Consider the following 14846-nt stretch of genomic DNA (forward strand, 5'->3'; position numbering starts at 1 on the left):
TAATCGATGCTTTTGTGAATAGCCAAGTAATCCAATGAACAGTAATCGTAAGTGGCGTTGGTTCCACTTTACTTGTAGGTCATCATTATTGCACATTCCCTTTTTTCCTTTATCATACGCCCAGGAGATTTACTTTCATTTGCTTTGTTTCAACTGTCAAGTACAAGATTTACGATTGTGCTCTGATGAGCTATATGCAGCATTCCATAGATGTGGGCGTACTCACAAGGTGCCAAAATTTAGAATGTGACCGACGACTGCAAGCCTGTGCTGCAATATTGTTGGTCACCTAAGTGCTGTCCTTTAAACCTTACCAACACATATGTAGTCCATTGAAATGTCAACATAGTTAATTTCGCACAACTATAGTACTACTATTGCAATATGAAAAAAAAATACTGTGCATTCACACTCTAGTCTACTTAGCATGCTGTCTATGGTGTAGTTTTTGGCAAACAGCTGATTAGGTACAGCAGAATTAGTTGCATCTACTTGCAATAAACCTAGATCCGATGTAAATTTTTACAATGACAAATCAAGTCTGTCCAGCAACAAGTTGGACTGCAGGTAAACAAATACATTAGTCTCGTCATAAAAGTTCTCATAGAAACCTAAGTTTTGTAAGCAGTGCACTCAAGCCACTGATATGATCATGCTAGAGACCGAATTGATGGGAAGTATATACATTGAGTTGTCACTTCAAACAAACGAGCTTCCTTCCGCACATCACATTCCTGCAGGGAACAGGTGAGAGAAGTTAGCATTACAGACACGGTGGAAAATACTGCAAAAACTCGAGAGGGTCACAAAAGCATAGGCAAAAACTAAGACAATGGCAATGTCGCACAATGAGTTTGAATTACATGAACACTATAAGCATCGCAAATGGAGATCAAAATGTTATCTCCTTAGTATTTTGTTACCAGCCAGATGTCTCACCATTTAGTAGAGCCAAGTTGCCAATACTGGCCATCATCCCTCAAAACCAGGCCAGAACTCTCGAACTCTAGAAGTTAGTCACAGAATTATAATCCACTCACAATCAAACAGACATGCCTTCACAGTCAAATGGATCTTTTGTCATAAAAGGGGATTAGATTGGATAACCAGAAACTTTAGATGGGACCTGGTATTCCCTCTAGTTCATTGTGTCTGTTACTTCACCAGAAGCAGAAATTTTAACCTTTTTTTTTTAGGAATAAGCTTTGGTCAGAAGAGAAGACTGGATCCATGCTTTCGAAGTTAGCACAACATAACGCTTTTGTAACTTGGCCTAAATAGCTAACAGAATCAGAATATAAACCGAAGAGTGTTGCTACTGCAGACACTTCAACAGCAATAGCTGTAATGATAAAACTGAATTGATCAATCTGTGACAAGGAAGCACACTATCCTACCTAAATTTTATTCCAATCCACACAACCCCCTACCCAAAAAAGTACCGCTTCAAATGTACGAGTTCACATTAATTCTCGATGCATCTCTACCAATGATTTCACTGCACATAGTAGAAAGAACCAACGGAAAGAAAAAAAACAGATCGCTTTCTAGTAATTTCTTCTTTAAATAAAGTAATGATCACGTCAAAAGGCAACTGTTATTTTAATCGTCACAAGCTTTTTATAAGGGAGTATTGAAAATAGTGTTTTTTTTTTTATGACAAGGGAAACCCGCAGCCGCTACCCTTTGGGTGCGCACAGGATAAAACCCCCGCTCCTATGCAATAGCTCGCAAACCACATAGGAGAGGTAAACCGCACTAGGCAAGCCTGGTGCGACGAGCTCGACCCAGAAGGCAAACCCCTTGCTTTCGCTGGCAAGGGGTTTCGAACTTGAGACCTCCAACATGGAAGTCCCAAGCTCAAACCACTGGGCCACCCCGAAGGGTGTGTTTTTTTTTTTGTTTATAATTTTCTTATATGCATCAGTATATTGGATTTACATGTTCCAAGGGTATATTATTTTTATTTTTTTTGGTTAAGAAAGGACCTATTTAGTCACTGGGAGACACGTTGGTAAAGCATAGAGGCTTGAACAAAGTATTTTTTCTGTATTTAGTAGCGCAATTATTGTTTCCATATTAATAGCACAACTATTGTTTCCGTATGCCAACTTAAAATGTCAATGGAGAAGTTTGCATCATCAATGCAACAAATGGCATGTAGCACCTTCCTATGTGGTACCAAAGCTAAAAAACTGATTTTAACAGAGAAGGTTAAGAGAGTTACTAACATGAGACATCCTCGACGTTGTTTTTTCTTCTCCTTTTGCTTTTGTGGTGGCTTGATGACGACCTTGATTGCAGCATCAAATACACCTTTCACATTCTTTAGATCAAATAGGCAAAGTAAGGTGGTCAGTTACAAATAGTGTAGTAATAAAAATAAAAGTAGCCAACCATAAAACAACCAACAGCAGTGCCTTTGTATCTTCAGTAAAAGAAATTGTGGGAGGAAAAACTACGTGAGTATGGATCCAGTGGAAGAGAGGATTCTTAGACATAGACAAGTTAGAAATAGAAATAAACAGTATCTGGAACATTACATACTTCAAATTGGTCCTAATTGGTATAAATTTGAATGGGAAACTCAAAGGTCTTGACCTAATTTTCAAAATAAGGGAGGCCAATGTGCCCTTTCAATGAGTAAGCTTCATTGACGAAGTTGCCTTACTGTATCAAGAAATTCGCAAACAGCAACCCCACACACATGCGAGTTAAAGATTCATTATCCATCCTAATCGTTCTTTTTTTTCACTTGAATTGGATATCAGGTTGGTATTCAATCAAAGGATGTTATAACACAAGCCTGAATAATATTTGAACTGACTCGAGTTGATAAACCAGATACCTCCAGGAAATGAAAAACAGTAGCTGAATGAAGTTTCTTAGTATTAGTTGATAAATAGGCATAGCAAAACGCTTGAACAAAAGTAAATGGCTATTTCAGATTGCCACAAACTACAACATTGTCTGCTCTACCACTATTTATCTTTTTAGCTAAAAGTAGTTTTCACTCAACCAGCATCCAGTGGATTGCAATGCCCTACCTACTTCATTAACCACTTGGCTACACTTGGATGCACAATGCACTACCACTATTTTAAACTCCAAATGGTTCAAAGCAAATAGACATCAGAAAAAATTATTTTTGCAACCTCAAAATGATATTGTCTGCTGAAAGTGGCCAAAAGAACTTCCGATAGGGAAAGCATATCCTAACATTTCCAGTCAGTTGATTAAAAATGATACCAAAAATAGTAGAGGTTTGACAAATATCTTCTGTAATATATTGTACATACACCTACAATAGTCAGTCACATACTTAAAGAAGTTGACAAGATTGTTGCAGTAGTTCAGAAAAGAAATGTTTCCAACTATCCCAATTAAGGATTGATCTGATACAGCATCGAGAAAATTTCTCCTCTAATAGTTAAAAGTTGAGGGGCTTTAAGTACTAAAACTAGAAGGAAATACTATCCTTTTAAAGGTTATCTACCCAATATTCTTGATGGATGTAAGTATGAACAAGGCAGAGATATTCAATCTTCATCCTATGTTTAAATAGGTAGTTGACTAATAGGCATTTGAGTGACATATTTGATACAAACTTGACACCCACAAAGCAGAAAACACAATCAACACAAGGCTAGCATATCCTCCCAGCTCACCCAAAGAACTAAAAATATCCTCCCATTCTTGGGCATTTGAAAATGAAGCAATTAATATGCGTAGCACGGTGACATTTGTTTCTGAAAAATGTTTTTTTCTTTTGAAATTTGTTAAGTATTCTTCAATCTTTTTTACCTTTTTAAAACAAACTCGTACGATCTTTAATTCATGGAACCGTTTAAGCACCAATTTAACTGCATAACATTTTTTTAGGAAATGATACTAATTTGACCCACCTGTTGTGTTTTAGAGCTACATTCGATATAATAGGCAGCACCAATTTGTTTCCGCAGCTCCTCTCCCTGAATATGAGAAGATCAGTATCCCCTCCATTTATTCAAAATTATGCAAAGGAGGAAGATACAACTGACAGATTGGAGCCAGACCTGCGCAGTGGTGACAGGAACTAATCCAGGATGATCAGCCAAGAAGTGCTTATCCTCACGGAGATCTGTAGCATCATCCAGACGAAAGAAGATTTAATGCATAACTAAGAATCAAGTAACATTGCACATTGCGAGCAGAGCTTGCCAATTTCACAAGTAGACAGCAAATAAGACACTCGTGACTATAGTAAAGTCATCTACTGACTTACTGACAGCAAACTGCTCTTCCATGATTATTGGTTCCATAAAGATGCTCAATGAAAACAAACAACAATAGCTACACAAGAAACTAAATCCATTCTACTATGTAGTCTTAAATTCTGCTCCACCAAGGGGAAACAAGCTCACATGCTACAGGGACTTGACCACTAAAATACTTTCAGAGCACTAAGTACTCTTAGTCTCCACCTCCATAATATCATCGTCAATATAAAGATAATGTTTCAGCTAGATATGAATATGATTAGGTCTGACATATAGGGCCCTAGCCAGTCCCGCAGTAGACTGCTTTTCATCCTGATTTTGGTTTGTGGAATGATTTGAATAAGAACCTCTTTTTACTATATGTCAACATTGAGTAACCAAAAGAATGTGTTTCACTCTGATACCGGGTGAATAAAATAGAAATTGGGGCTAACTTTACCCTAAAAGTTAGCTCATGAAATTAGGATCGCTAAAAACCATTTAAGGAAACAACTCATTCCATCAAACAATGTGGAAAATACTTAACAAGTACCATGATTTTTAGATAAACATTAATGTTCAATTTTCTTTCTACCCTAGAATGAGATTCCACCTTAAATAAATGTAAAGGGAGCAATATAAAGTCAATCAACTGAGATAAAAAAAAGAGAGCAAATATTAGAGAACATCATAGGAACTGCAATCTGCTAAACCTACCAGCCAAACATGTATTTTAAATTTCACCACCACAAATTCTTGGGCATGAGATACATTTGGTATTTAAATTATTCCCATTGTACTAAGATTACTAGCCTGCCACTACTAGAATATACTGAAAAAAATGACTCTGCGACCTTTTCTTTGGCCTATAAAATTCCTTCTCCTGTGGGGCAGCCCGGTATAATAAGGTTTCATTATGGGCGGGGTTCAGGGAAGGGTCGGACTACATTGGGTTAATTGTTGACAACTTTATCTTTCATTTCTGCAACAGGCTGATTCCATGGATTAAACTCGTGACCTCCTAGTCACACGATGACAACTCTTACTATTAAGCCAAGGCTCTCCTTCATAAAATTCCTTCTCGTGTGTGATATTCAAATCTGCAGCTCCTTTACCTTTGCTTTTATAGATTATTTTGAAATTAGAACACATAAAATATTAACACTTCACTAATCAATCTAATAGAAGTACGATTAACATTTATATTGCACTTCTTTTAAGGTAAGATTGAAAAGCATCCATCACCGAGTACAAAAACACCATATTCACAATCACGGAGTTGCCAACCATCCTAACCCTCTATGCACATGACCTTTACCTATGGCCCTTAAATCTTGGTCTTTTAATGTGAAATAGTCTATCTATTTTATTTTTTAATAAGGAAATAGTGTAGTGGAGAGGTACTTGATGGTAGCTATAGGAGTGGTACTCAAGGCTCTTATAACATAGTAGAAAATATAAATATTTGCAGGGAACTTGGAAGCAAGAGAAGGAGAAGTTGCTCTCAGTAAATTTGGTTTTCAGAGTAAAATGTGTCTTAGGATAACAATCACAAAGGCTATGCAATCTGGCATTATAAGACTTGCTTGACACCTGCAATAATAACACTAAAAGATTAAGGGTACAAGTAACAACAGGAAAAGGGAAGTATAGCTTGGGAAGGCTATGTTTTGATTTGGTAAGACTTTATTATGTACCAGAACGGGGAAAAAGGAAAGGAAAAAAAAGAAGAATCCAAAGATGGCTTTCTATAGAAATTTTAGTTTCACAAGCTGCAGTATGCATGTTAAATCAGAAATAATTTTACATACATTGCAAGTTCAGAGATTTCATATGGATATCTGAAGCACATATTCTATAAGACAAGTTAATTATGGCACAAACAATAATGCATCTGTGGCTCAGGACAATCAAGTTGGGTAAAGAGCAGTTAAAAAAAACAGAGAGCAACCAAAAGCTTCAAGGAATAAACCTAAGAAATCAAGGTACATTCATAGATTCCAGAATGCTATCTATTACAGCATCTAATAAAAAAAAGGGTAGCCCGGTACACTAAGCTCCCGCTATGCGCTGGGTCCGGTGAAGGGTCGGACTACAAGGTCTATTGTACGCAGCCTTACCCTGCATTTCTGCAAGAGGCTGCTTCCATGGCTCGAACCCATAACCTCCTGGTCACATGGAAGCAACTTTACCAGTTATGCCAAGGCTCCCCTTCAAAAAGCTAAGGGCAACCTTAGCATTTGCGCTTGAATGTTTGTCATCTTAATTATTAAGCTTTACTGCAAAAGTTAAATGAATGTGAAGTTTATTACTAGACTAAATCCCTAGGGACCTCTACTACATACATATTTAGGTAGCTAGGCACATTCTTTAATTTTGAGAAGCTTGGGCAGCCATCTATCTCTCCTCATTTCCTCACATACTAAAACATACTCCATCCTTGTCATCGGATTTTGCTTTTGGATTTCAAATTGAATAGACTGAAGCATATGGTGCCCCATCTGGAGTAGCAAGTACAATATTGTGAAAATATGTAGTGAGTGCAACTCGAAGAAGGTTTATCATACAAATGCAAAATGTGAAAATTACTAATTAGGTGACTTTCCTCCTAGTTGCCACTTTACTGTTGTACCTGAGAACACTTGAGGCAGAAAAGTTATAGCCGCATTTTTTGGGAGTACAAAGTTATAGTGACCATTTTGATGCACAGAGCATGGCTTCCGTAGAAATACTCCCCCAGTTCCATCTCTAGACCTCCCTCCGGTCATGCAATCCCCTTAAGTTATACTGTATTCGTGTCTTTTTACCTCCATCGTGCAATCCCCTTAAGTTATTTACACTTTTGAATACAATATTAGCGACTATAAACTCTGAAAACTACAAAGTACAGCTACATTCAACACATTAACATTTTATATTTGCTTTTTTATAAGTAGACATGTCAGCATTTTAGCAAGCACATCATAGAACAAAGTGACGTTAAACTGAAGCAGTTACATTCAAGAATCAGCATTTGTTATAATTGCTAATTCAGGGAACATGTTAAATACTTACCAAGTTTGGTGCCAGCTAATACCACCGGAATTCCAGGAGCATAATGCTGAAGTTCGGGAATCCACTGACCAAAAATGGGCTTTCAGCAATCTTAAATACATTTGATACAAACTCACAAAGTTCACAGTTTTCAACAGAAATTACCTTCTTAAGTATGTTTTCATAGCTTGCACGACTAACCAAGGAGAACGCTAGGACAAAAACATCTGCTCCTCGGTAGCTCAGTGGCCTTAATCTGTTGTAATCTTCTTGTCCTATAAAGATGATCAGAGGACAGAGAAATCAGAATTCCTTTGCCTCCTTAAAGGATTAGGAAATGATTATTACAGGATGTTACTGCTTGACTTTGAGGAGGCAAAATAAGAAATCATATTGTAACAAATCAGCTGTAATTAAAAATATGTTTTACCTGCAGTATCCCAAAGACCTAAATTTACTGTGGTCCCTTCAACAACCACATTGGCACTGAAGTTGTCAAACACTGTTGGAACATAGTCCTGGTTTGAACAGATACAACCACTCAGAAAACTGAAGTTCAAGCTCAGGAAAGAAACTCAACAAATACTCCTGAATCACACAAGTTAGCCATAACATTCAGTTCTTTCTAGTTGATTAGGTCTTTTTTTTAAGGGTAAACGAGGAGGGGATTCCAAGGTGTGGAATCAAGCCCTCACCAACAATGTAAAAGTTCAGTTAACCAACCAACTGAGCTACTAACATTCCCCAAAGTTGATTAAGTGACCATTACATTTTCCTTAGGGTGATTTTTCTCCCCCACTCCCACCCTCTTACTTTTGTGACCTGGTGGAAGCAAGAATGCAGCATACCAAGAGAACACAATCCAACAAGGCAATTCAAGAATAGGTTATATAAAGCTATAAAAAAAAACTCAGGCAAAAAGAGAGCATATTCTAAAGTAAAAAATCAGAAGAAACACCAACAACAGAAAAAAGAAGGAAAAAGCTGCTAAACCAACATATAAAAAACCAAAATCCTGCTTATCTAGGCATCAAACACAAACAATGAGGCACATATCAAGAAACCCACATGGATCTTTTGGGGAAAAGAGAAAGTAAATAAAAAATAGTCCCTACTTACAGTGGGAAACTTGTTACTGGTATAGCAAATAAGCATACAAGTCTTGCCAACAGCCCCATCACCAACCGTGACACATTTGATGAATCTTGAAGCACTTGAGGCCATCGAACATGAAAAAACCTCAAGAAAAGCTGCAAACCCCAAATGGAGCAAAAATACCAAGAAAGAATATTAGCCCCAAGAAAAAAAGACTTAATGACTAGTGACTAGTGAAAGGAAAGAGCAAAAATCACATGATTCCTACTCAATTCACTGGCTCTCTGTAGCAAAGCTGTCACCTTTTTTATTCAATCTTCTTGGAAAATATAAAAACTGGAACTTTGATTTTTGGTATTATACTATTATTACTAAAATTGGATACCCAAAAACTGCAGATATGGTGTTTGTATTGAATTCTTGTGGGTCTTGCGGTACGTTTGTTACATTTATTAATTTTTCTTGTTTGAGAAGAGTAGTAGTTTGCAATTAATAGCTTTTCCCACAATAAAAGAGGCGAGACCCCTTCAAGTGGATTAGTTAAAATGGGTCCAGTGACAGATGAGATGTGGGTCTTTGTTGTTTTTTTTTTTTCCATTGTGGTACATAGATTATTAATTTCGTCTCTGCATTATTGACAGTTTTAAAACATCTTTTTATTTGACTAACTAAATTTAGCTATTCCCTTGATCTGACACATGACATAGCAAGTGATCTCAATTCTTGTAGGAGAATGGGGTTCTTAATAAAAAATTGATAGAAGTGTTGAAAATACTTCTAAACTTGATTAGAATTTAGAGGTGTATTTCACTAATGTTGAAAGATGTGGGTGTATTTAAATTCAGTTAATCAAGTTAAGGGGTGTTTTTAAGTTTGTCGATGGTTCAAAATGAAACTAATAATTTACACCGAATTTAGAAATATTTTCAATACTTCTCTTCAATACTTGCATTAGAGCCCGATTAATTCGAACTCGAGCTGAATAGGCCCCATTAGTTGGTTTTGTTGATACGCTCGATTGACAAATCATGTGCTGCTTTAAAGATTGAACGGTTTTCCTTCTTTTTTTTATTCTTAAAGAATTACTATTGGCAAGACCAATCTCTCAAAAGCCAAATAAAAAATCCAAATGGTTTACTAGTTCGAACACACCTAACATTTATAAAAATTAGTATCATAATATTTTACAGATACAATGAAATAAAAGAAACTCTTTACACTATCGTGCTACTTAAATGTCAATTACACGTAGCTTTTATAGCAAGTATGTGTTGGTAACCTAAAAAAATGACAAATTATAGGTTGACACAAGTAAAAAATTACTTACATTATTAATTAACGTATATTAATAACATTTCATTGTCCAGTATAATTTTACAAATAAATTTGGACAGAATGGCGAATGGGTGTATGCAATTAGAAATGTTGTTTAAATACATTATTAATGTATATTAGTTAAACGATATTATTTAGTTATATGCATAGCTTTATTAATTTGTTGGATAATTTGTAGTGTTTTAAATTTGCAACCATAATTTAGTTGTTAAGAAAGTGGATTTATGAAGTGCAGGTTCAAATTTCAATATAAATAGAGGCAAAAAGATTGATTTTTATTGGATAAAGTTATTTGATACTTGTGGGGATAAGATTTAAGTGTCGAAATTAATTGTAGTGAGTACAAATATTGCATATACATGGAATTAATTAAAGTGCATGTAAGTTGATTTGGATATTATGATATCACTATAACTCTCTCTGTTCACCTCAATTGTTCACATGAAATTTGAACATCTTTTAAGCAATAATAAATGAAGTGCTTACAGTACACCAAAAATAATCTTTAGCGACAATTGATTAATAACAATAGCTTAATTGTCGTTAAATATGTATTTTTAGAGACAATTAACACTCTTTGTTAATGTCTATCAAACCTATAGCAACATTAACTCCAATAACAATCAACTAATGACAATAAAGATTTTTTTTATTTCTTTCTATATTTCATAAGATTGTGGTAGCTTCCATGCAACAACCGAAGTTAAAAAAAGAACAATGCTTTTGAGTTCAATGGGTAATTTAAAGTGCATCGAGTTAGGTAGTTAAGACTTTATTTTATTGCTTTTATGGTAGTTAGACTCCTTTAGGTTTTTTATTGCTTGTAGGCAATCATTCCTGTAGTTGAGATTAAATGCACAATAGTAATGAGACTGACAATTCTATTTTCCATTTTATGTAGTTTTACAAAAGAGAGTTGTCGTTTTGAGGTTTGGATGAACCACTTTATGTCAGATAATTAGCCTCTTCAATTCTTACTAGGATCTCTAAGCTTGTATTTAAATTTATATAGATTTTTCACGAGTAACAACTAGCTAGTATGCTGTGTTAATAATTTATAATCTTATATTTATCCAAATTTATGTGATACAGTTCTCGAATTTTAAATTTCAACCACAATTATATATTTTTGAGTTCAGCATATTCTCCATTTTCAACCCCTTCTATGGGCAAATGTGGAAATTAGCAAAAAGACGTACAAAAGTCCCACTATATCCTTGTGTTTGAAGGAAAACCAAAAAGGAAAAAGAAAGATGAAAAGCAAGAAAGGGATATAAGAGAGAGGCAAAAAACAAAGAACATGTGAATGAAAAATCAGTAATTTAAAAATAAAGGTGTCAAATAAACGGATTGAATTGAATTTGATTGGGTCAAAATGAGTTGACTTAATAAATAAATCGGTTATCAATTTGCTCAAAAGTTACTTAAACTTAAATTAAATGAAATGTATGTTATAACTCAATCCGCACAAATCTTACTAAATTTTAATTTCTTTATTTATTCTTTTATAATTATTCATACCTATAAAACTATGCATTGGTTTGAAATGCATTGAGCATATAAATAAGCAAATTAGTAATCAATTCAAATTTAGATAAATTAAATAAATTATATTTTTATCAGCTAATTTTATCGGTCACTGAAAACACAAAATGCTTGGTACATACTTGCACAAAAACAAAGAAGTGCACATGTATATTGCGGTCAAGTGTCACAAGTTTCTAGTGAATGAGTATTCTTGTGGGACCACTATCACTTATTTAGGGGTCGTTTGGTGTGAGAGATAAAAATAAATAGTCATAGAATAAGAAAACAGTGATGGAATAAAAAATTTGTGTCTTGTTTGATTGTCATGTTTGGGATAACTTATTCACCATTTATACCATAGTGATAAATAAGTTATCTCATATACATGGTGGGATAAGTTATTCGAGAATAACCAATCCTAAAATAACTGGTATATTTAGGACCACTTTCCCACATAAAATCTTGGTATATTTTTGTCACTTACTTATACACGATCTTTTTTCTATCCAAACAACCCTAGAAAGATTAATTGTTGATATAAATAAGAAATAATTTTGCATAAAAAAAATTCCTTAGTTATTAAGTTTATTATTATTATTGTAAGTTTGTATTAAGACGAGATGAATGGTAGATTAGTGAAATGTGATGGCTGGTTTAATTGAACTATTTCTTGTGTTATGTTTTGGGTTAAATTGGATGTTCTTCTTATTAAGGGGTCATTTGGTCCACACACTAGGGTATAGTTATGTAGGATTATAATGTGGAGTTCATTTATTCAACAAAAGATAATAATTAAGAAATTTGTATGCCATGAAAAATAACGTATAAATTGTTATGCGATGAATGTTGATACACAAAATATTATGTAAGGATTATTTTCTTTTATTACTATTTTTCTTGTTATTTCATACTAAAAATATCATATTCTTGTTTTATCTTTCGATAATTTTATCAAGCATAAAATAAAACTTTAAATAGCCTAGTTAAAATAAAAATCTGCATAATTTGAATTCAAAACAAACTAAAATATCTCAACAAACTGATGTATCTATCTAATAGAAATTTAAAATTCAAATTATCCTAAATTTGACCAACTTATTAAATTAAAAATTAGTGAAGTAAAATTCAATACTCTCTTTTTAAGGAAGGCGAGGGAACAAATTAGAGCTACCAAAGAATTAACGCAAACTAAATGATTGTTGTTTTAAGAGTAAGTGGCCATTTCTAGTGATTTGAGGCTAATTTTTCCTAATCACGCCAACTAAGTATTGCATTAGTTATTGGTTAAGAAAAAGGTGATGTCTAGGCAAAGGTAAATTATTGAGCACTTTTAAGTTGGTGAGAGGTGCCATAAGTAAAGATTAAGCAAAATGATAAAAGTAGGCTTCATTAATGATGCCCAAAATATTTAAAAAGTGCTAAAAGTGATGTTAATTAACTTTGTGCAATAAGACTCTTTCGGTAGACGAAATTGAAACTAAAGTTAGGCCATATTCAATAAATGGAACTCGTAAATTAAATAATGGTCCTTATTATGCTTAGCTTCTAGATCAACTAATTACCAGTTTATCATTACTATATTGTAAAGACAAACCTTCCATGGATTAGCTTAAATTAGTACTCTCTTCGTCTCAATTTATATTTATGTGACATTTTTCGGATTTCGAGATTCAAACAAGTCTATTTTTCATTGTAAATTTTTCATCTATCTTTTAAATATTTTGAATTGTCAATTATGGTGATTTACCATACTTTTTAGGTAGTTTATAAATATATAAATTTCATTTCAAAAAAATTAAAGATTTCATGAGCAAATTCCCGGTCAAACTTAAACTTTCCGACTCCCGAAAAAATGAAAAGTGCAACATAAATTGGGACAGAAAGAGTAGACAATTTTGTTAGGGAAATTGAAGAGATTGACAATCACAAACTATTTTTGTTCCTTCTTTTGGTGTCATGCAATGGAGGAGCAAGAATTTTTATAAGAAAATTCTAAGTATAAAAAGTATACTACTAAGAAGTCAAAATATATATTCGTTAAAAAAAACTCTACATGCAATTTTCCTAATGAAGTGGTGTCAATTAAACTCTCTTCGATTTTTTTTGTTTTCAATACAAATATATGCGAGTGTGTGTGTTAGTTTACAAATAAAATAGTAGTGTATATAATTAAACCATTGTGTATACTGTATTTACTATTAAAATTTGTGATGGAGAGATAATTGATAAATACTCGTCTTGTCCTTCATCTTTAATTTGACGTCTCGAATTCAAATCTTAGAATCAATAAAGTCATCTTTAATACAAAACATTTTATCCTCAAAGTGAAACACAATCTAAATTAATCAAATTACAAAGCTAATACCAAACACCAAAGAAAGGAAGACGACAGGGCCCAATGCATAGTCTTTGTTAGATGGCACACGATCAAATACGGGTCATTTGCACTTTTAGCCTATTTGTGCTGTTTTTTAATTTATGTCTTTCGTAACATTAATTTCTTTTAGGCATAAGTTTATATTTCTATTTATTGTAATGTAATATTCACAAGTTATATCTGAATATAACTTGATTTTCTTAAAAAAATTATGTTCTACTATATACAAGTTTAATCGGTAAGAAACAAAAATTAAAAATTAATTCATTTGAAGGTCAAAACACGCCATTTTATGATGAAATACTTGATCTTTTGGGCCTAATGTACCAAGTTCAGCCCAATTGTTGTTACTGTTCATGTGTTCCTTCCTCATATAACCCTTTGTGAGTATTTTGTTGAGTGTTGTAGTTTATGGATGGTGAAAATGAATTGTGGTGGTGGGCATGAGATTTGAGAGAGCTGTCAAGGCATGTGCCATAGCGCACAAATGCCACTTGATCTTTTAATTACTACTCACATGACATCACTCATCACACATTTTCCTATCTATTCATTATCCACTTCAACATAGAATACTGATGATGTAAACAAAATGTAATTTGAATGGTGACTAATTACCAAATATCATGTTTGTTGTAATTATCATGATTATTTTTGGTTGGAGCTTGACTAACGTTAGAGTTTTTCATTGCCAAAGCTCGAACCTGATATTTCTGAGTAAAGAGGAACGACCTAATCCATTACACCACATTGTTGGTGGAGTTTTATGTTATAGATCACCTAACTTGTTTGATGATATAAAAGAAAGATTTATTTATTTAGAGGAGAAAAGAAATGAAAAGATGTTGCTGTTAAAGTATAGGCCAGGCATATGACATGAGTCGACTTAAGTGTCACACCAAAGCCATCACATGCAAGAGTTTATTACATGAACAATGAATTGACACATGTTGTGCCAGCTGCATTAATACTATAGCACTTTTTATGTCTATATAGCTGTTTCATTGAGTTTGCATGAACCAATTAAAAGCAATTGCTCAAAATCAAGATGGGATCAAAAAAAAGGCTAGGTGGTAATGTAGTCATGAAAACAACAAAGAGAACAAGGGGGAAGAAGAGGAGATCAAGAATGGGCTATTATCATGTTTTCAATGATAATAATAATATTAATCTTCAACACCAACAAGACAAAATGATGAAGCTGCAGAGGCTAATCCCAGGAGCTAGCCAATTGCCTTCTC

General features: G+C 33.9%; 1 protein-coding gene across 2 annotated transcripts; it reads right to left on the bottom strand.

Moving 5' to 3' along the window:
- Positions 1–385: 385 nt before the first annotated feature.
- LOC102588549 (rac-like GTP-binding protein 3) lies at positions 386–8866 on the bottom strand. 2 transcript variants are annotated; one of them, XM_006344971.2, is made up of 9 exons: positions 8624–8866; positions 8391–8521; positions 7702–7789; positions 7437–7546; positions 7293–7356; positions 4056–4120; positions 3906–3971; positions 2232–2326; positions 386–734 (listed from the first exon to the last, which is right to left on the bottom strand). In XM_006344971.2, the coding sequence occupies exons 2-9, from the start codon at positions 8493–8495 to the stop codon at positions 695–697; spliced, it is 633 nt and encodes a 210-aa protein (XP_006345033.1). In that variant the 5' UTR covers positions 8496–8521; positions 8624–8866; the 3' UTR covers positions 386–694. The 2 variants fall into 2 exon arrangements, with proteins under 2 accessions (XP_006345033.1, XP_006345032.1); XM_006344970.2 differs by having other exon boundaries at positions 8635–8865.
- Positions 8867–14846: the final 5980 nt, after the last annotated feature.

The sequence above is a fragment of the Solanum tuberosum genome, unplaced genomic scaffold, assembly GCF_000226075.1.
Source record: "Solanum tuberosum cultivar DM 1-3 516 R44 unplaced genomic scaffold, SolTub_3.0 scf00062, whole genome shotgun sequence".
NCBI classification, from domain to species: domain Eukaryota; kingdom Viridiplantae; phylum Streptophyta; class Magnoliopsida; order Solanales; family Solanaceae; genus Solanum; species Solanum tuberosum.